The sequence below is a fragment of the Myodes glareolus genome, chromosome 25 (genome assembly GCF_982192425.1).
Source record: "Myodes glareolus chromosome 25, mMyoGla1.1, whole genome shotgun sequence".
Lineage (NCBI taxonomy): Eukaryota > Metazoa > Chordata > Mammalia > Rodentia > Cricetidae > Myodes > Myodes glareolus.
The window spans coordinates 47,350,853-47,373,070 of NC_142050.1; the positions used below are offsets into that span (position 1 = coordinate 47,350,853).

At 35.7% G+C, this 22,218-nt stretch overlaps 1 protein-coding gene across 3 annotated transcripts; it reads right to left on the bottom strand.

The window, feature by feature from the left end:
* Nucleotides 1–276: 276 nt before the first annotated feature.
* Nucleotides 277–21,289, bottom strand: LOC148117933 (vomeronasal type-2 receptor 116-like). 3 transcript variants are annotated; one of them, XM_087901649.1, is made up of 6 exons: nt 21,099–21,289; nt 11,744–12,035; nt 10,181–10,978; nt 8,913–9,140; nt 8,384–8,507; nt 277–1,184 (listed from the first exon to the last, which is right to left on the bottom strand). In XM_087901649.1, exons 1-6 carry the CDS (start codon nt 21,287–21,289, stop codon nt 277–279), a joined length of 2,541 nt encoding a protein of 846 aa, XP_087757775.1. The 3 variants fall into 3 exon arrangements, with proteins under 3 accessions (XP_087757775.1, XP_087757773.1, XP_087757774.1); XM_087901647.1 differs by having other exon boundaries at nt 8,378–8,507; XM_087901648.1 differs by having other exon boundaries at nt 277–1,173; nt 8,376–8,507.
* Nucleotides 21,290–22,218: the final 929 nt, after the last annotated feature.

The window sequence follows — 22,218 nt, forward strand, 5'->3', positions numbered from 1 at the left end:
GCTTTGGTGGGAGCTAAGATCAGTTTGTACATTACAAAGTATTTTTTGAAAGCCACAATCAGGTCTAAGTTATAGCTGGCTGATTTGAAGACTAACAAAGTCAAAGATAATTTAGCCTGAATAGTCAACATCCCAATGTTACACAAATACAGAACATCTAACCATCTAGTAATCCTTGAAGGATTTATAATAAACGTGCAGCAGGTTAAATCTTAAAGTGTCTGTTAACACTGCTCAAGGCCCTAAAAATGTAAAGTAGTTTGTCTTAAAGACCACTTATTTCCACTGAACTCTATCTCTCATGGCTTTTATTGAATTCTTATCAGGTCTCATGAGAATGATATAGCACTTGGGGAAGAATATGCAGCCTAGGAGCCCTGCACTGGAGGCCAAAATGGAGAAGACCTCCATTGCCACCATGATCTTCCCATTAGTGCTGTGGTAGACAGGGAGGAAGGTGATCCAGACACTGCAGAATACCAGCATGCTGAATGTCAGATATTTGGCTTCATTGAAGGTATCTGGCAGGTTCCTAGCCAAAAATGCTACTGTGAAGCTACTGATGGACAGGGCTCCAAGGTATCCCAGGACACAGTAGAAGGCTGTGTCTGAGCCCTTATTGCACAGTAAGGTGATCTGACCATGTTCAGAGTGTGCATCTGTGTCTACAAAGGGAGGAGATGTTCCCAGCCAGATACCACAGAAAATAATTTGTGTAATTGAACAGATGGGAATGATAAATTTGAGTGCCCCTGATTTAAGCAGTCCCCTCATCCATTTTCCTGGTGTAGTGATCTTGAAAGCCAAGACCACAGTGATGGTTTTGGCTAAGACAGTAGACACAGCCACTGTGAACACTATTCCAAATGTGATCTGTTGCAGGATGCAGGTGGCTGTGTTAGGCTGACCAATGAAGAGCAAGGAGCAAAGAAAACAGAAGGTGAGGGAGATGAGCAGGGTGTAACTGAGAGTACTGTTATTGGCCTTTACAACAGGAGTATTTTGATGCTTCACAAAAACCCCAAGGATCAGAATCGTGAGCATACACAAGCACAGGGCCATGCCAGCCAGTATCATTCCCAAAGGGTTTTTATATGACAGAAATGTCTCAGATTTTTGTAGGCAGTGTGTTCGCTCTGTGTTGGCATACTGATCATCTGGACACTTCACACACTGATCAGTATCTGGCAAAAAAGTAATGTGACATCAGTACAACTTCAATGGTTTTCATTCATTTTAATCCTACCCACTGAAAGTAGAACATTGGGGAAGGTAATTCAACTATTCTGAACACTGAAGACTGTGAATAATAGGCTACTGCTTTTAGATTTTGCCCAGTTATTATTTCATATACTCTTTAGTACTAAGTAAATAAGCAGATATTCTTTTTATTTGCCATGAAATACTTTTCTATTTTTATATTAATATAGCATATCAAATATAAAAGGAAAACATGAACATCAAAACTAAATAAAGCAAAGCAAAAAAAGAGAAGGGAAAGAAAACTAGTCAAGCACGGTTGCACACACTACAGTCCCTGCATTCAGGAAGCAAAGGTATTGAAACTTTGAGTTCCTGGAAAGCCTTTTTTACAAAGTGGCCTGAAGGACATCCAGAGACATTAAACAAACAAAGAAACCAAGCAGACAACATATCTATTCTCATTGTATATTTAGTATGTTATGATAATTTAGGGTGGGATTAGAAAAGAGCAAACTCCTATTAATCTTATTTTTATAACTGAATGTTTCTTTAAGCAGGGCATTTGATATTGGTTGAACTATTAATCATTCTTTCCTTGGCAGACACACACTTAAGAGCCAAATATGGTGAAAATTGTGTTATTCCCACTGACAAGTGTGAATGTATCATCCATTAATAATTATCCAGGATTATATTTTCAAAACATCATCTCATGTTTTTTATTTCAACTTAACACGAAAAAAAATCCCTTTTCAAAAGTGAGGCCAAGTGAGAGAATGTCTCAGTCATATTAGCCAATGGATCGGCCTGTCGGAGGATTTTTTCAGTGATTGTTTTAGGGCAATATAGCTTTATTGGACAGTGTCAATGAGGGAAATTGGCCTTAGGTCCTATTAACAAAGAAAGCTCTGTTAGCCATGGGAGCAATATACTAATCAAATCAAATCCATGTTCTTTGCTTCAGTTCCTGTTTCTAGATTCCTACCCTGAGTTTCTTCCATTATTTCCCTTCATGACAGACTATAAGCTGCAAGGAAATAAAAACTTTTTCCTTCTGAGGGTGTTTTGGTCAAGGTCTATAAATACAATTGAAAGCTACTTAATGCATTACCTTTCATGTAAGACATAACCTAACAACAATTTTGAGAGAATACAAAGCACATTTATATTGTACTAAATTAGATCTCTAGAACCTATACTCTGGTTGCTTTTTTATATAGCATGTGGTCATCAAAACTATCCAAAGAACAATAATTTGCAAAGAATCAAGGAAACAGAGATGATATACAATATAATCTCTTGGTAGATGACCTTCTTATGAGTGGGTTTTAATTTCCACCACAGAATGTTAAATTTTTGATTTTGTTTACACGGAAAAGGTAAATAAATTTTGTTCATCTTTTCCACTTTGTCAGTCCCAGTTAAAGTCAGTTACCAGCAGTTCTTCGTACAGGGTTGGGAACTTGTGGTGTATCTCCAATTCACTTTTTTTTTTGTTGGTGTTGTCCTATTTCTGCTTACATTTGGGTGCTCATGTTAATAAGACTTTATGGTGCAGCTTCTGATGCTGCTAGTTTCTGATATGTCACAGCAAACTTCTAGATGGTCTGTTTGAGATATGCTACATCATTACAGGGTAACTCAATTTGCATATTCTGTATATGTGTATGTACTGTGCGAAGTTCTACTGTATCAGGTTTCAACACCAAGTTTTCAAAATACATTTTTATATTGTTTGTCCTTCCTTAACTTTTCCTTCAAACATTTGTTTTCATTTTCCACTTAAACAGGAAATCAAACAACTCTATCTACTTCACCACTTCAGTCAAGAAATATGTTGTGTGTCTGCATGTGTATGTGGGTGTGTATCTTCTAATTTTTTCCTTAACATTATCCAGTAATTACTGTTATTTTAACATTGGTCATGTGGAACTGAACACAGGCTGAAAACTTGCACAAGAATGCATTTCCCAATAGAGCCATCTCCTATGCCTAACACAATTTAGGTTTTAATTTTTTCTTGTTGGTGAATTTCACAGACACACATAACATGTTTTAACCAAGCCTATTCCCCATTTTCTTCCTTCCAATTATTTTTCTGTACTTTCCAAAAATTTCTTCCACAACTTCATGTGCTACCTTTTTAAGTCAACAGAATTTACTTCTTACTGCTTCCTTAATGCACCTGGATGTAGCATCACCCACTGGAGCATTGATAGCTTCTCAGAAGTCAAATGCCCAAAGAAAACTGACAAAATTGCTCATCATGTAGGGATTGGAATTCGTGATCCAATACCCATCAACCAAGGAGTTTGCATATGTTGACCTTGTCCAGGTCTTGTGCATGCTGTCACAGCTCCTTTGACTCATGTGTGCAGCATCACTGCCACATCTGGAAAATAATTTTTTTGCAGGCTTCTCCTACCTCTTGTACCTACAATGTGTTTGCTCACTCTTTGATGATGATCTCTGAACAATTCAGGGGTTGTCTTACTGGTGTATACACAGATTCTTATTCTCTGCTTGCTTATCTTTTGTAGTTATCTTTATTAACTGCCATATACTTAAAATGAGGCATCTCTGATGAAAGTTGAGCACTACACTAATTTGTAAGTATAACAACAGCAACTTAGGAAGAACTTTATTACTATGTGCATTTGCCTCACAATATTCCATTCTCCTTTAAAACATAGGACCTAACCAGCTACATATTTTTGGTCAAGATAATGGTATGAGACATAAATTCCAACTCGTAGTGTGGGCTTTAAATGATAGCAGAAAGTCGTTAGCTTCTTCCATACCTATTGAATACCAGTGAGCACATCCTCCCAGGGAAGTCATTGTTTTAGCTCCACAGATTTAAAGATAGCTTAGTGTTGTGTGTCAGTATTCATAGGGAGATGTGAGCAAACTGCTCACCCACAACAGACCATCCTAAATCTTTGTTATTGAAGGAGTGAGTTTTACTTGTGTTACTCACAAGAGTGATTATTTATAGCAGATATGACTTGTAGGGGTCTGAAGGAGAATGGCCTAACTAGTTTTATATTTCTGAATGCTTGGTTTGTTATTGATGGAAATATTTGTGTTTGGGAGATTGCAAAATGGTGGAAGTTTATCACTAGTGTGTGTTTTCCAAAGACCTCAGCATTCACTCTTCTCTCTGACCCTCTCTGTCTCTGACTCTCTCTTTATATTTCTCACTGTCTATCTCCCTCCTGCTTGTGGATAATATGCAAGCTCTCAAGTATCTCTGCAACACTGTGCTAGCAGGAATACTACCTTTCTTCTTATTGTCATGCCATGATAAAAGAAGTGTTTCATTAGGGGTGGCCTTTGAGTATTCAGAAAACCACATTATCATTCTCTCTCACTTCTCTCTCTCCATCTCTGCCTCTGTTCTTCCCTCTATACCTCTTTTTTCCAACCCTCTCCCAGCTCCTGCCTATGAATCAAATGCCAGCTCTCAACTTTCTCTAGGACACTGTGATTATCTGTGAACTGCCTTGCTCCCCACTGTAATAGTAATGGCCACTATTACAATCTAAAAACTGAGTCCAAAGTTAAATTCTTTCTTATATAAGTTACCTTAAAATGGTGTTTTTTCACTTCACTGGAAAAGTTAATAGGACATGAGTAAATGACCTCCAACATTATAAGCCCAGCCAATCAGATGTGACAACTCACGGAATTTGGAAACCTGAACCCCTTAGTACAACTTGTAAGCAGCCTTACAGGCTGCATAGCACTTCTGTCAGCTTCACGGTTTGCTCAGGCTTATCTCTTTTTATTTTATGGAGCTTCCCTTCATTTAAAGATTTTTCTCTCTTATCCTTCATGCTTATTTTTACTTCGAGACAGTTGGTTTTACTGTCTCTGATCAGTTTCAGAGAAACTGAAGACTTTCAGTAGTTTATCTTTCTGAGTTTAAGAAACTTTTCTGTGTGATAGGATGTTTTACTGCGTTTAGAACATCCTGTGTCTTAATGAGCTTCCCTCCATGTTGGAATGTCCATCTAGGAAGCAATTGCTACACAACAATAAGATTTTTGATAAATTTTCTCCCTAAAATTGTTCATAGAACACTACACACATTGTGCCAGCTAGTCAGTAGGGAGAATTCTTCATGGTGAGTTCCTGCCTGCTGTCTCCATGTCCTTTGAGACAGGTACATTACATCCACAACAACTCTAGGATTTAACATCAAGTTTTGTAAAATGACCAAAAAATATTGGAGATCACTGGTAATCTTTGGTGTTGTCTATGGTACCCAACTGACCACCTCTTAATACAAATAAGCAAATATATGACACTTGGGATTTTATTTGGTAGCTTGTGCTAATTCAAGGAGGATTTGTTGCTACATACAGGATTTTTGTATTGAAACTCTCATTTTGTCTGCAAATTACAGTTTATGAAGCTTTATAAAAGTCAGTTTTCTAATGTCATTGTCAAAAGTAAATAATTAGCTTTAGCTATCCTTCTATATACTCCCTTCTCTACTCTGCATACCAATTCCTGACCACCCCATTCCTTCTTGCTCTTTTATTTCCTTTTTTTAACTTTGAATCATCCTTTATTCTATCCCCTATTTCTTTAAACCATACTCTTCATGGGCCCTATCTAGTTTCCTGACTTCTATGGGTATTCCAATTTAAAACAGATCTAAAATTTCAAATGTCGTATTTACATATAAGAGAGAGGGTCATTAGGATTTTGTTTCTGGATGTGCATTAATGGACTTAGAGTTACTATTTTTATTTTCATTCATTTACCTGGGAAGGCCATAATTTCATTTTCACATCTGAATAATTGCCTGCTGTGCATATGTATAAAATTTCATTATCCATTTATGTGTTGATGGACACGCAGGCTATTTTCTTTGCCTGACTGTTGTAAGTAAAACATCAACGAACATGGAAATTCAAGCGTACTTCTAGCAGACACAGATTCTTTGAATTGATTTGCTTTTGGTGGTATAGCTGTGCTGGTTGGTTTTCTTTAACTTGACACTAACTCAGAAGTATTTGGAATGATGGAATCTTAATTGAAAAATATCTCCATAACATTGCCTTGTGGACAAGTTTGTGGATCATATTCTTGGTTAATGATTGATGTATGATGGTCTAATTCATTGTAGGTGGTATCACCCTGGGGTAATTGATACTTGAATGTGTAAGGAGGCATACTGTTAAAGTTATATGGAGCCAGGCTTTAAGGAACATTCTTCCATGCCTCTTATTAATTTCCTGACTCTAGTTTTCATGTTTAATCTTCCTCCTTGACTTCTTTTGGTCAGAATTTAATCTCAGACCTCTAACCTGAAGTTAATCATTTTCCAACTTAGTTACTGTTTTAAAGGATTTTCACAGAAATACAAACTCCAACAAAGTAGTGCAATAGCCATTTTTACTATGTGTAAGTTCTTCCCATCTTCTGGTGTCTGGTCAATTTCTTTCTTTAGTGTCTGAAAGCTTTCAGTGTACTACTCTTTCTCCATGATTAGAGTCACTATGAGACTTTTAAAAACTAACTGAAATAGTAGTGTTCCCCTTATTTTTTTTCTTGGCATATTAGATGTTGATATATAAGGAAATATTTTCTAGGTTAATTTTGTGTCTAGTTACATAACTGAAAGCTTTTATCACCTGCAGATTACTGGTGTGGTCTTTAGAGCATAGAAACAAATCATATGCACGTAAAGTTACTTTGACATTCTCTTTTCCAGCCCTCATTGTCCTGTCTACTTCAGTGCCTTATTTTTATAGCTAAGACTTCAATCATTATGGAATGAAATTGTAAAGGGTGGATAACATTCCCTTGTTCCTGATGTGGAAATACTTTGTGTCTCTTTTTGAGATTGATGTTGTATCTTGCCTTTATTATGTTAAGATATGTTTCATATATGACTATATTATCCAGGAATTCTATCATGAAGAAATTTTGGATTTGTTTCATGACCATTATTCCAGTACTTAATTATATTATCACAGTGTTTATTTCCTTGAAACTATTTTTGTGATGGATTACAAATAACAACTTATATATGCTGAAGAATCCCTACCTCTAAAGGATGAAGACAATATTATCATGTTGAATGTTGCTTTTATTTTTTACTTTATTTATTTTACATATGTTTCACTGAGAATTACTGTACCTGTGCTCATTAGGGAGATTGAATTTTATATTTATGGTGATGAGATTATTTGGTTTTGGTCAAATAATTTAACACATACTGTATATTATATGATCTGACTGTTTCAGTCCTTTGTCATTCTCAATTGTGCTTACAAGAATTTGGTACATCCTTTTGTCATCTTATGTTCTGGCACAGTCCTCCTTAAAGTTCCATGATTTACTCTCAAAATATATGTAGCATCACTTACTTTGGGCTCCAGGACATTATGCATACAGTTATTCAGCTTAAGGCATAACCCTCAATATACATATCCACAGACATTCTTCCCTATTCAACTTTGAATTACAGAGAGTGGGAAACATAGGTTTCCCATTGTAATTAACATATGCCACACATTGCTACATAATTAGATATACGAATTTCTTATTCTTCGTGTGTTTGGGTTGTGTGTATTTTGCCTGAAAGTGTGCCTGTGCAGTACTTGTGTGTGTTGCCCACAATGCCAGAATATGCTGTCAGATTCTCTGGAACTGTTGTTGCACAGAGATCTGAACCATCACTTGTACTCTGTGAGCTAAACCCAGGTGTTCTAAAATTGCTGCCACTGCTCCAAAGCCATCTCTCCAGTTCCTGAATTTCTTAAGACAAATGTACTTTCTCTTAATATCTGATCTATTCCAAAAACAGCTATGGAGACTTTCAGAGCAATCCTGTACCAGATTAATGGTTTCAATTTCAAGTTAATAAATACCAAAAAGTTGGCCTAGAGATATATGCATGTACATTCCTCATTTAAATTTCTCTTGAAAAACAGAATATTATACTCCTTTCAAGACATTAAAAGTATTAAGTAAATTATGGCTTGTAATCATGTAAAGCCACCAAATGTGGAATATCACAAGTGGATATGTAGCTTATGACTATTAATTATTAATGCAAAATCTCAAAATATATTATAGAAATTATTTTTTGCATAATTTCTTTTTCAATTCATAAATTAAAAATAAAGGTGGGTAACTCATATGTAATCCACACACTTGCCTGTATCATTGGAAATTTCATTATTTGGGCAAGGGCTGCAATCAAAACAGCAGACAGCCTTGCCTTCCTGAAGAGTTTCCCTGAATCCAGGACCACAGCTTTCACTGCATACAGAGATTGGAGTCTGAGCAAAGGAAATCAGAAATGTGAGGATATATATTAATTAATCTAGTGACTTAAGTGTATGAGAATATTGAAACATTGCTAAGTTGAAAGTTATAAAATGATATCCAATCAAATAATGAAAGCAGAAATATATCATAAAATAGGATATATATATATTTAATGGTCATATAAATATACATAGAAAAACACTCACATTTAGAATCATGTATATTCTTGGGGGAAGACTTGTTAGTAATTTGCAATAAGTCTTATGAAGAAAGTTTTGAAATAAAAAATTAAGCTTGTAAATATGTCAGTGTAGTCATCTTTTAATGCGTGAGGAGGTTTGAAGCTCACTAAGGGTGATTTTGTTTGTTTTTCAGTTTTCTGTGTTCTGTATAGCATAATGTGACATGTCACCTACCTCTCTATCTCCAGTGTTCCATTCTATTCTGTCTTCCAACAATGACAGTTGCTGACCAGGTGGAAAAGATGGGGAAAATGTTCCTACTTTCACTTTATAACCAAGACCTTGTGGAAAATTCCAGAAGTTCAGAATGTCATACTCTATATCCAGTTTTTCTGAAGGATTTAGGGTTACTGTATCTCCACTAGGATTTGTAAATTGCACATTCTTAATGATGCTGTTCAGCTAAGAAAGATACATGATTTATTAGGGGTATGCTCATTGTTAAAAGAAAAAGTTGAATTGTGACATACATCGACATTGATGAGCTTTTCAACATAAATCATCATTACAGGTATATAGCAAAAAATGAATGACTAGAGTGAACAATAACACAATTACCCTGCTACTGTGTGAGCAGAATATTCAGATACATCACGGGCTCATTATTCATTCTACAGGTTTTCAACAGTGATCAACAAGTTTCATGATGGTTAATTCAAAGATGAACATGATGCAATCTGAAATCACAGAGGAAATTAAGTCCCAGTAAAGAACCGACTTCTGAGAGTTATTGTAACTTGGGTCAACTGAGGCACAAGTTCACTCTCAGATTTTAAGCAGATCATTTCAAGAGCTGGTCCTGGACTGAATATATTGGAGCCAGTTGAGCAATTTGTAGTTGAGCAATTTGTAATTTGGGCAATTACTTATTGTTCTGCATTTTTGACAAATGATGTAGATGTGAAATACTGCTTCAGTTTTGGCTGCCTTGAGATTTCTGGGATGGTGGACTATAAATAGGAATCATGAGTCATGTAATCCCATTCTTATTAAGTTTTTTTTGTTCACACACTTTATCACAGTAAAAGAAAATATACTTAACACTTTTCTAGCAGATATAGTTTGTGAGATATTTTAAGATTACTTTGTTTAATGCCTCTCTATACTATTTAAGATCCTGAAATATCAGTCACCTTTGGTCATATTTAAGAACTTCATGGGAAGAGGTTAAAAGTTTCCTGTAGAGAACATTAGAAGGGCAGGATACTATTGGCCTCTTTACCATAAATTTTTGTCCCTATTTCTTAATTATTTCCTTCTATAAAAATAGCATCTTCATTATGATATCCATTAAGCTATACATTTTACTTTTTCTCCGTAAATCAGTTTACAAAACTTCTCTTTGGAAATAGAATCCTATGATACTTCTTTAAAGCATCTGTAGGGCCACTTAATTGATTCCCTTTGGTGACATTGTGCACCATCCAAATAAAGGGCATTACCTTCCAGTGGGTATATTTCCTTCTTCCATTTTTCATTGCTTGCATATCTACTTGTTGCACAAGAATCTTATGGAGGGTGTGGGCCACAATATACACAGCATTGTATACATGGTAGCTGCCAATACTCATGGAAGTGTCAAAGTATTTCCAAGGTAACCATTCCAAGGAACCTCTAGATGAGCAATTTTCTACTTTACAGGAAGCATCAGAGAGTGCACAATTAAAATATATCCCCCACAGTCTTGCAAGAAAAATATCTTCTGGGTATTTGAAAGGGGTAACTGTCTTTACAAAATCTTTAAAAGTAGAAATCTCACCATGGTGTTGTGAAAAGATAAGGGTCCCATGGAATGAGTCAAGAATAAAATGTTGCATAGAAGTAGTGACTTCCCATTGTGAAGTGGTGACCCAGATTTTCCATGGGAGAACATATTCCCATCTTCTGAAGAAGACACCTAAAGATGAGTCAGTGTCACCATAAATGATAATGATTTTTGCTGAGTTCCTCACAATCTGGCTATTGTAGACATCAGTGTCAAGCATGAGTAACATATGGTTGACTGGGATCATTTCTGTGAAGGCTACACAGACTCTGTTTCTTTCCATCTCTTGTATGATTTCTGAGAGAAACTGAACATCTTTCTCTTCTGAGATGACCAGCCCCACCCAGTTCCATCTGAAATGGACCATCAATGATACCATGCCTAAAGCCAGAGATGAGTCCTTGGTGGCCATCTGATACACAGAAGGAAATTTCCCAGGATCATTCAAATTTGGCTCAAATGGTCCAAAGGTCAGCTAAAGAAAAGGAAACAGGGAATAACATGAAGTTAGGAGTTTCCAGAAATCATGGACTCAATGAGTATGGAACAGGAACTCAAAGTTTTAGAAAGTCAGATTTGTATCTAAAACCAACTCCAATATCTGGAGAACATTCCAGAAAATGAGATGAATATTCACTTTTATCATAAACAAATGTGTATATCTCATTTCCTTAATGTACATTTCACAAAGTATATGTGGCTATACCAACAAATATCAGAGTATAAAGCATCAAAGATTACATATTTTAAAAGTTTGGTTGGTTTGGTCTTTGTGTGTATTTGTCCACATGAGATTATGTGCCCATGTTTGTAGAGGTAAATATACATGTGTGTGTATATAAAGTCTAGAAGAGCACATTGGGTGTCTACTAATTGGGTGTATACATGTGTGTACATATAAAGTCCAGAAGAGCACATTGGGTGTCTCCTAATTTCCTCCTCCACTTATTCTTGAGGTAGGGTCTCTCTACAACACTTGGTTTCATTACTGTTGTTTTGGCTAGAAGACAGGAATTCTCAATGCCTGTCTCTTTTGCCTATCTAGTGAACATAGGTGGTCCTTGCACCCTAACTTTTGTTATGATTACACAGAAAGTACGTAGAATACTGGGTCATCAACAAGAATAAGGCCATATATTTTGAATGATACAAAGTTAAGTCTTCTCCTTTATGATTTTTATAATCAAATTTTGACATTAAAGTGGATTTTTTTCATTTATTCCCATTCATATAATCTCACCAGTGGATATCTATAAAGTCCCAGAAATGTGACAAATAGGGAAGAAATGTCCCATTTTGCTGCTGTGATTGCAGCCATATATTTTTCCTCTCTTCTGCAGGTGTAGTTTGGGATGTCTTTATCCTCCCCTGTGAGCCAAGAGACGATATTTATAGGTATCCATTGCTCATGTGGCCAGGCATTGTAGATAACATATCCAAGAGATACATTAGGTAAAAGAAGGGAGTTCCTGTTGATCTCCTCAATGGCAAAAGTCAAAGCTATTGCAAGCTGGTAGTTGTTAGGTCTGATCCTGTGTAGAGGACATAAGGATCATTACAGAACAATACTGAAACATCATTGTCTTAAAATGAATACAGTAACTGTCATGCACTAAATCAAAATTTACCCTGTTTCCATATTGAAATAATTATTTGTTGTCCAATGGTTTTGCAACATAAGATTGTTTGGAGGTCAGTAGGACTGGTTGTAAACATGTTTACTAAAATGGATCAAAGACATCAAAATAAAACCAGCCACACAACCTTATAGAAGAGAAAATGGGAAGTATACTTGATCACATTGGCAACAAGAGACCACTTCCTAAACATAACCCCAGCAGCACAGACACTGAGAGAAACAATTGATAAATAGGAGCAACTGAAACTGAAAAGCTTCTGTAAAGCAAGGAACATGGTCAACAAAAAAAATGACAGCCTACAGAATTGGAAAAGATCTTCACTAACTCCATATTAGGCAGAGGTCTGATATCCAAAATATACAAAGACCTCAAGAAATTGAACATCAAAAGAACACATAATCCACCTTTAAAAAGTTGAATACAGACTTAAACAGAGAAATCTCAACAGAGGAATCTAAAATGGCTGAAAGACACTTATGGAAATGTTCAACATCTTTAGTCATCAGAGAAATGCAAATCTAAACAACTCTGAGATTCCATCTTTCCCCTGTAAGAATGGCAAAGATCAAAACCATTGATGACAACTTATGCTGAAAATGATGTGAGGTAAAGGGAACACTCCTGCATTGCTGGTGGGAGTTCTAACTCATATAGCCCATTTGGCGGTTAGTGTGGCAATTTCTCAGAAAATTAGGAAAAAACCTTCCTCAAGACCTAGAAATACCACTTTTGGTATATACTCATAGGACGTTCAATTGTACCAGAAGGACATGTGCTCAACTATGTTCATAGCAGCATTGTTTGTCATAACCAGAACCTGAAAAGAACTTAAATTCCTCTCAATTGAAGAATAGGTAAAAAAAAAAATGTGGTACATTTAAACAATGGCATACAACTCAGCACAATAAAAATGACATCTTGAAATTTGCAGGCAAATGGATGGATCTAGAAAACATCATTTTGAGTGGGATAACCCATACCCAAATATCATGTGTACTTACTCATAAGTGGCTTTTGACATAAGGCAAAGTAAAAAAGCCTACAATTCACAATCCCAGAGAATATAGACAAAAGTGAGGTTGCTAAGAAAAACATATATGAATCTAATCTACATGGGAAATAGAAAAAGACAACATCTTCTGAGTAAATCTGGAGCATGGAAACCATGGGAAAGGGTTAAAGGGAGGAGAGAAGAAAGGAGGGGAGCAGAGAAATATAAATAACTCAATTTAAAAAAGAATTACCTTGGAGCACAGCTTAAGAAAGCAGCTGTAGTTCTGCAGCTGACAAGATGAGCAAATACTATCAACTGACATAAAATTTTGAAGTAGCTTGAGATTAGACCAGATATCCTCCTTATGGATTTTATGATGAACTTTTTCCCAGAAAAATGCAATCTTTTTTACAAGAACGTGTAGTCAGCTATCCGACTTGTTGAGTCAAGGTAAGTAGTGCAAAATTATTTAATCTTGGTGTCAGGAATAGTAATTAACTCTTTGAACATATTCTTAACCTCAGTTTTATTGATTTGTATTTAAGTTTCACCATGGGAAAAAGATTCCCCATTTGACTAGAGTTACCAAAAGTCAAATAATTTTATGGTCTCAAGAAAAAGTTACAGGTTCTCCTTTTCATGATCACAGTGAACATGAAGGACAGAAAAATATATTAAATGCCTTTTAATGTCCCCATGCTTCAGATATTGCCTAGTAAACTCATCTATGCTTATAGTCTTCTCCCTGCCTTGTAGCTCACAGCTGTTAAGGGTAGCTCAGCCATGCCTCTCAGCTTGTGGCTCCACATTGCAGCCTCTTGGAAGACAGTTGCACTTAGTAAACGAACAGTATCCAGTCTGAGAAAGCTGCCTCTTATGACCACTAATCACAAAATATTTAAAAATGTTTATACATTTAGAAGTATGGGAGAGAGAACACAATTAATTCCCTTATTTCTTTTAGTTTACTAAGTAGTTTCGTTTTATAAGACTACCTCTATAGATAACATAACAGAGAGACTCCTCTTTTTGCAGCTGGAAGTTATAACCTACTAGTTAGGGAGCTGACTGAGAGAAAGTGCTCTTTTCTTGATATGTAACAAGTCTTCAAAATTTATGACATGTCTGTTTATTATAATTTATTTAAGAAATAGTATGTGATCTTTAGATGTAATGCCTGAAAGATTTTGTGGCTATTCAAAAGCTGTGAAGAATAAAGAGATCAGTGAAGAATTCAACATGAAAGAATAAAGAGAAAAATAAGGAAAATATCTGCCCATTCTTTCTCCCTTATCACTCAGATAGAAAAAAATCTAGTTTCATGACATTCTGAAGTTTCTTCCCAAATCTTGCTCACAGTCCAGAAGTTTTATCTTCATGGACTGTGATAACATATATTTATAGAATATATATTTTCTAAATGCAAATGTAAGCTTAAATGCACAAATACAAGCTGTTCAATATATTTCTTGTATGTATGTTTTTAGGCTAAGGGAAACAATAAACATATTAACAAGAACTAGGAGAAACCCACTATGCCTCATCATTATACAAAGAAACTGATGTAAATGAGGAACACTGAGAGCAGGAAGAATTGTCTTCCCCAGGACAGAGCATGTCAGTTGGTTATCCAATACCAAATGATCATCCCTGTAAATGTTAATATATAAAAGCCTGGAGAGTTTTCCTAAGTTGATAGTCCTATAGTGATCATATCGCTCTGGGAACACCCTCTACATGGACATTCTGTGCTCTGAATATCATCCATTGCATAGCTTAAGGCCTAGGGCTTTAGTTCTACCAGTTTACATTGAGTGTGTTTAGATCCACTGTAGTGAACCATGCTATATTTCCGTGTTTATCTATTATCTTTAGTTGTGAGGTTGTGTTTAAAAGAGTAAATTGATGGAAAATATGTAGAATTTTTTATCTTTTTCTTCATAGGAGAACTTGTTGAATTCTTAATCTTATTTTTTCTTTATGATGACATGTTGAGTATTTTCTTTTCTGTCTTTCTCAAATATATGAGATCTACCAAATGCAGGTATATTGAGTTCTTTGTAATCATGTGAAAAATACTAATGGTTGGAATTGTTTGGAAACTTTACACTGATCATGAATCCAGGTTTTTATGTGATTTTATTCATTTGGCTATATTTTGCACACAATTCTTTACTCAAATTCATAAAATAATTTAAAATTATAAAGATTCTACATTTTCTGAAAGAATTGTGAAGTGCATTCAAAAGGTTTGCAAAGTGTCTCATATTTATGAAACAAGAAATGGAAGTCTTAAAACCCTACTATGTAACTACCAAATCACTACAGTCTTATCATGGCCTTCCCACTAAGTCTGTTCTTTCCAAATGTGTCTCTTGTTGCTGTAATACATGACAAAATTTATATTCATTATTTGAGAGAAGTGATTGCGTTAATTATATGAAGTTAATATTTCTGAAAACTTCTACCACAATTATACATAAGGTTTTAGACTGTGGCTCACAAATTTTTAGATTACAAAATACCTTACAGGGGTATTAACCATTTGAAATACTATGATGTAGAAAATTCAACATAAGTTCAAAAAACATTTCTAAATTCATATTGGGGCTACAGAGATGACTCAGCAGTTAAGGGCATCGGCTCCTCTTGCAGAGAACATGGGTGTAATTCCCAGCACCTTTATGATAGCTCATGAATGTAATTCTGCATCTGAGGATTCTAACAACTTTTATTCTGGTTTCTGTGAGCACTCTTTACTGGACAGGCACACATGCAGGCAAATTCTCATACACAACAAGTATTTAATAAAAAAAGAAAAAGTTCATATTATACAATGATAATCTTATTTAGGAGAGGAAAATGCGAAGTTAATGAATGAAGATTTTTGATATAGCTTCTGATGAAAATTCAATCTATTCAGTACAATAGCAAAAGAGATGACCAGAGAAATCTCAGAAAGTCAACTATGTCATCTTTCAAAAAAATATATTATATTATTTGTAAAATATGTATAACACTATCTATGTGTGAAAGTAAATTAGACTTAAGACTGAGTAATGAAAGAAGAAAAGCAGAAGATCTGTGGGTAGGGTGAGAGAAAGGGTATAAATGGGTAAGGATGTTCTCATTGTTGTGTTGAGCACTATGACCAAAAGAAACTTGGGAAGAAAAGGGTGTCCTTCAGCTTACAATTCTCAGGTCACGCACTACTTCAGAAAAAAAAAAAGCTGAGGCAGGAAATTAAAGAGAAAGCATGGGGGAATTCTGTTCACATGACTTGCTCCCTATGTAATTTTCAGCCTGTTTCTTACTGCAATTAGACCAGCAGACCAACATCAATGTACACATAGCATGCTGGGCCATCCCATATCAATCATCATTCAAGGAAGTGCACAACAGTTTTACTCACAGGCTAATTTAGAGATGATATTTTCTCAAATGAAACTCCTTCTTTCCAAATTACTCTAGCTTGTGTTAAGTAAACATGAAAATAACAATCAATATGGTTAAAGCAATGGCATAGTTGACTGTAAATATCTTTAAGAAGCAATATGGAGGATGCAAATATTACAAATAAAAGAAATGAAAGTTTGGATGGTATTACTGTTGAATGTGAAAATATTTGCTCCTGAGATTAGTGACTATTGGTAAATATGTAATATTCATTGGAATGCTCATGTAAGAAAGTCACAGGACAAATATATTTTTAATTTGGGATGAAATTCACATGAGTATGTATTATATATTGATCAATTATGCCTTCCAACCGCTACCAAATTCCTCTCCCAACTTCAAGATTTCCAGTTTATATAATGAAGTCAATTTAATGCTGCCCATATGTGAGTGGACATAGGACTATTCACTGGATCATGACCAGCCTGCCATGATTGACATCCAAAACCCAGTGAATCTCACTCTTCCAGTATATCACAACCCTTTCCTTTCACCAAAGCTTAAAAAACATCATGGAAGAGAGGGTAGAAAGTCAAACTAACATGTTTAAGGAAATAAAAATAAAGAAGTTTAAAACAGTATTAGTATAGGCTAGTACATAAAATAAAGATTTTTAGCAATAAGTATTTTAAAGAAGCAGACTCAGCTATGGGAAGAGCAATAAGCAGAGTCTCAAGTTCTTCAACAGCACAAGATCACAAAGAAAACATGTAGGGCTGTGAGTACTAATCTACTATTGAAAATCAAACTTATGACCACAGTACTGACTTGTCATTCATGCTAAAAAACATATATAGTAGAAAAGTGAAAAATCATTCTTTGCTTCACAGATTTGTAGACATTCTACAGTTTATTGGTGTTGTTTCTCTTGGGCATGTGCTTGCATAGGATGTCATGGTGATTAAGAAAGTAGTCCAGGTTTTTAATCTATGTTGGGATTTGAAAAATAAAAGGGAAAATGTGAAGATTTCTCCACATCCTTGCTGGTTGTGCCCTAGATGTCCTGAAATTGCTCGCTAGTTCTTATTTATTTCTTCCACCATCTAGTACTAAAGCAGATCATCCAGCAGTGTACAGCTATGCTTTGGGAGGAGAGTTCAAACACAGAAAACACCAAATCCTTAACCTCAGAGAGTGTAAATGAGTAAACAGAAGTGTCTCATCTTTTACTGAGCAACATGACAGAGAAATTACCAGGTTATCATGGGAGAGTTTCTTTGCTCAATCCCTGAGACTTTGGCTGATTAACTCTTTGGGAATTCAGTTGTATTTGAAACCCGGTGTTAAGTCATACACTAAGAACCATCTTCATTAAAGTGAAAAAATGACTTTAGTATGTTCAGCATTTCACAAACCAATAAGCATCCATATAAGTCAAATAAGACTGACATGGATAAGAGATCAGTGCTCAAATATAGTTAAAAGATTTCCAGAAGTATAGGAGGCAGAAAATGTTGAAGGGAAGATTATCCTACATGAGAGGAAACTTCTCAACACTGAAGTCCTAAATGTGTATGACAGGTAGAATATAATCTTTGTACTACACATACTATATTTAAAGGAAAATGGAGGTAATGCAAATCTGGGTCAGATTTAGCTGCTTTATTGTGAATGTGAGCTAGGAAGGAGACTGAGAAGGCATCTTCCAGCTATACATGTGCATGAGGAGATGATTTTGTGTTCCCAGAACATGGCAGCGATTGCTTCCTATCTGATTGGTCTAGTGGAAAGATGGGCTATAGATATAGGAGAATATCAGGAGATTGTGATTCTACCAGCTCATGTGCGCAGTAGTCAACAACAGAGTCTTTCTCTCAAACATGGTCGAAAGTGAAGTGCAACACCCAAGATTCTCCTCTGAACTCCACACATACACATACACTCAGTTACCCCCCCCCATCCCATCCCCACATTCAAACACACAAGCATTATAAAAAAATGCTTAGTCACACTCACAATCACATGTACACCTACACACAAGTTTGCAGGCACACATATACATGTACACACACTTCAACTTGCATTCAGAAACATACCCTTCACATGCATGCTCACAACCACCCACACACTCACACACACAATGATTTTTAAGGATAGCAGTAATTGAGAGGAAAATAGGAAGTGGGTTTAAGGACAAATAATAAATCAAGCTCTTTGGAAAGTGCATGAAAATGCACATTATTCAGAGGAAATTAAAGAAATTTATTTTGGAAACCAATATTTTATATTACTTGAGTGTTACCCAGGGGTAAATTTAAATTTCTTTATGATTTCAGTCTGAAAACTATGAAGATGAATGGAAAACAACAAATCCTGGACTTTGTGGGTGGCATAAGTTACCCTGCATTTCTACAGATTCATGTGAGGTCAATATAAAACAACTTCATTGGTCAGCTAGCTTGGCACACACAACATTGAGCAAGAAACCATTTCTGAAAGAAGATGGATGTCAGAGAAATATATGAGGTTTTCCTCATATGTGCTATGACCTGTGTGTGTCCACACTGAAACACAAACACAATCAAAAACATGTAAACACACAATAAAAGTCACTAAAGTAATAAAACATAACTCATTTAAGTTTAAAATAAAGGAATTAAGAAAAGTTCACTGAATATACTCATATTTGAGGCAAAATGAATATAAACATTTCTAAGTAGTTTATAAAGAATCAGTAGGATGAAAATACAACTGTCTGTAAAGCTGAAGATTAGGATAAAAACATAGAGCATATAGATATATAGTAAGACTTAATATCTGCTCAATAAGAGGTTAATCTGGACTGGCATGGGAATGAACAACTATAAACTACTAAAGCCATGATGCATAGAGGAGACTCTATAATTACCACTTTAGAAACCTTTAAAGTCTTCAACTGCATGTGTTCTTTCCCTGTTCAACACATCACACTCAAAAGTATTTAAAACAAACAACAAACACAAAGTCATTTTACAACCCTTGAAAATTAATGTGTGAGCATGATTTAAAATAAAAGATGAAGAGATAGGATAAATAGCCACCATTCGAAAAATATAAACTTAATATAGTATTTACATGTACAATCTTTCCAAGAATCAATAAAATATTGAAGCCATAATCTGCAATAAGTCATGGGCTCACTTCGAATTGGAAAAATCTTTTGTAGACAAAAGATAAAGGCACAGTGTCCCATATGGTTTGAAAGTCTATCACTAAGGATATGTCACACAGTTAGAATAGGCATGATTTATAAATTTTGGAATTGTAGATTTTCCATAAAGCTTATTACTTATGATAAATTTTATTCAGATTGATATCATCACACCTTATGGTCAACACAGTGCATCCCTTTACATTCCCTAAAAATACAAAATTGTGATTGGTTCATACAAAATATTAAACAAAATTCCAATAACTTTATACCTGCATTTATTATATCTCAGCTTCAGAGTATGAAGATTTGCCATCTTAACTGGAAAGCTGTGTTATTACCATATTCAACACATGCTAAAAATGACCACCCTATTTAGATACTAAAGGGAGTCAGGTAAGAAACTCATAAATCAACATTAAAGTAGTAGAAAGCTGAATCTCTCTAAGGACTGGTAATTAGCAGGAAGCCACAGGAGTCAGCAAAGAGGGTATCACAGAGACTACAATATATCCATCTGCCTGAAAGAGTTACAGTAGTCAAAAGGGAGCCAAAAAAGAAAAGTAAAAGAGAATGCAATAATATTTCTTAACACTTTGGTGTGTGTGTAGTTTAGAGACACAAGAAAAGTTGTCTTTCCTTCCTGTTGTCTCTCTTCCTCGGTGGGCCCAGAAGTTATGGGTAACACCTGACACATCAGCATCTGACTGAGGTATAAACTGTGCTCCCATTGACATCTGCTCAGAGGAGCACAAAGTTCTGTAGAAGTATCTCTTGACCCTTTATCAGATATTTCTTTGATTGCACTAGTGATACTTTTGGCTAACAATTGTATTTGCACCTGCATTACTGAGAAGCCAAAGGGACTGCAAAAATTTGAGCTGTCTGACTATAATCCCTGGCCATGCACGTGTAAATGAGGTGCAAGGGGTCAACTTGCAGAAATACTGGTATACAAAACATTTGAAGTCACTAAACACAGTAGGTTGTCTCCTCAGGAATGTATCATATATAGTATCACTCAGTCTGTATAGATATTAGGAAATACACAGAGGAAGCATGCCTGAAACTTATTATGGAGAAGGAACAATATTTTATCACATTTTAGTACTGAATTATACATATGCCTTCAGCTATGTTTCTAAGTTATACCATTAGGCTTCTGCACAGTGTTTGAAAGAGGGACAGATGTATTAGACCTGGCTGCAGAGTGGTTTTGTGCTCAATTTTTACCGACGAAAATAGAGTTCAATAGATGAAAATGAAAACCTCTTACCACCTTAAAATGAGCACACTGCCAGAAAAGAAAAGATGAGATGGACTAAGGGTGCATTCTGGAGACTAGGGTTAGGAAGAGCAGGCTTGAAACACTTACTGTGGAGAAATGTCTGTGTCTTCAGAGTTTGCAGAGGATTGATAACTATAGAAAGGTAAAAAGGCACTGATCACTTGGTCTCCATCCTGGTATACATTTTCTGTCCCTGAGTACAAACACCTTGGTGTACTGAAATTGCACAGGAGCATAAGAAGCTTCAGGGTCAAGAAGAAAGAAATCAAAGTCAGCATTGTCAGTGTTTCTCTGATCACAAACGGAACCTGCAGCGGTGACAAATGCACACTCTCAGCAGGGAGATGTGTGAACCTGCGTGTGGCTTATAAGTGTTGAAGATAGAGGAGGCCACTCAGTTACTTATTCTCTCCACATCAGATTGCTACAGTCCCCTGGAGAAATCTTCAACAGTCTACCCTCAGGCTTCACATCTGAGGATTTCTGTCTAAGTGACAAACACATGTCTGAGGATCATACTCTCATGACATTTGTTTATTATGTCATCCATATCCAAGAAAAGCAAAGCCATAGGGACAAACCCAAATGAGGAAGATTAGCTGTAAAATTGTATGCATAAGCTTATGACTCAAACACCATTTGATATGATGCAGTTAGAACATGTCTGAGGATACAAAGTAGATGAATAGAGAAATGCCCCACTCTGGAAGAGTTCCTCTTCACAAATAGAGCACAGTGCCTACAGTGTCCGAGAGAGTGAAAGTCAGCTCATATTTAGAGGATATAGTGAAAGCACTTATCATTTAATACAATGCCCTTTAGTATCTTCAAATACCTCACAGGTATGTAGTCTTGTTGCCTGATGCTAAGAATACACACACACACACACACACACACACACACAGAGAGAGAGACAGAGAGAGAGAGAGAGAGAGAGAGAGAGAGAGAGAGAGAGAGAGAGAGAGAGATACACACTCTCATGCAATATAGTGTTATGATTCTTCCGAGCATAACTGACTACTTTTCTACTAATCATGAAATCCATGCTATAGTAAAGATTGTATGTCTGAGATTGTATACCATCAAAGCACTGGCTAGAAATGGATTAAGTCCATAGTGATGGATTTATTACAGAGATGGACTGATAGTTAATTTTATGTATATTTTTATGTTAACTTGAAAAAGTTAATGTCATATGAGAAGAAAG

What these genes read in the sequence shown, in the direction of transcription:
- LOC148117933 (XM_087901647.1), bottom strand. Translation starts at nt 21,289, where the DNA reads ATGCTGACTTTGATTTCTTTCTTCTTGACCCTGAAGCTTCTTATGCTC. An exon ending in GACACAGACATTTCTCCACA is followed by an intron (nt 12,036 to 21,098) that starts GTAAGTGTTTCA and finishes TCCTCTACACAG; the next exon opens with GATCAGACCTAACAACTACC. An exon ending in TTCCAATGATACAGGCAAGT is followed by an intron (nt 1,185 to 8,377) that starts GTGTGGATTACA and finishes CTTTTTTGCCAG; the next exon opens with ATACTGATCAGTGTGTGAAG.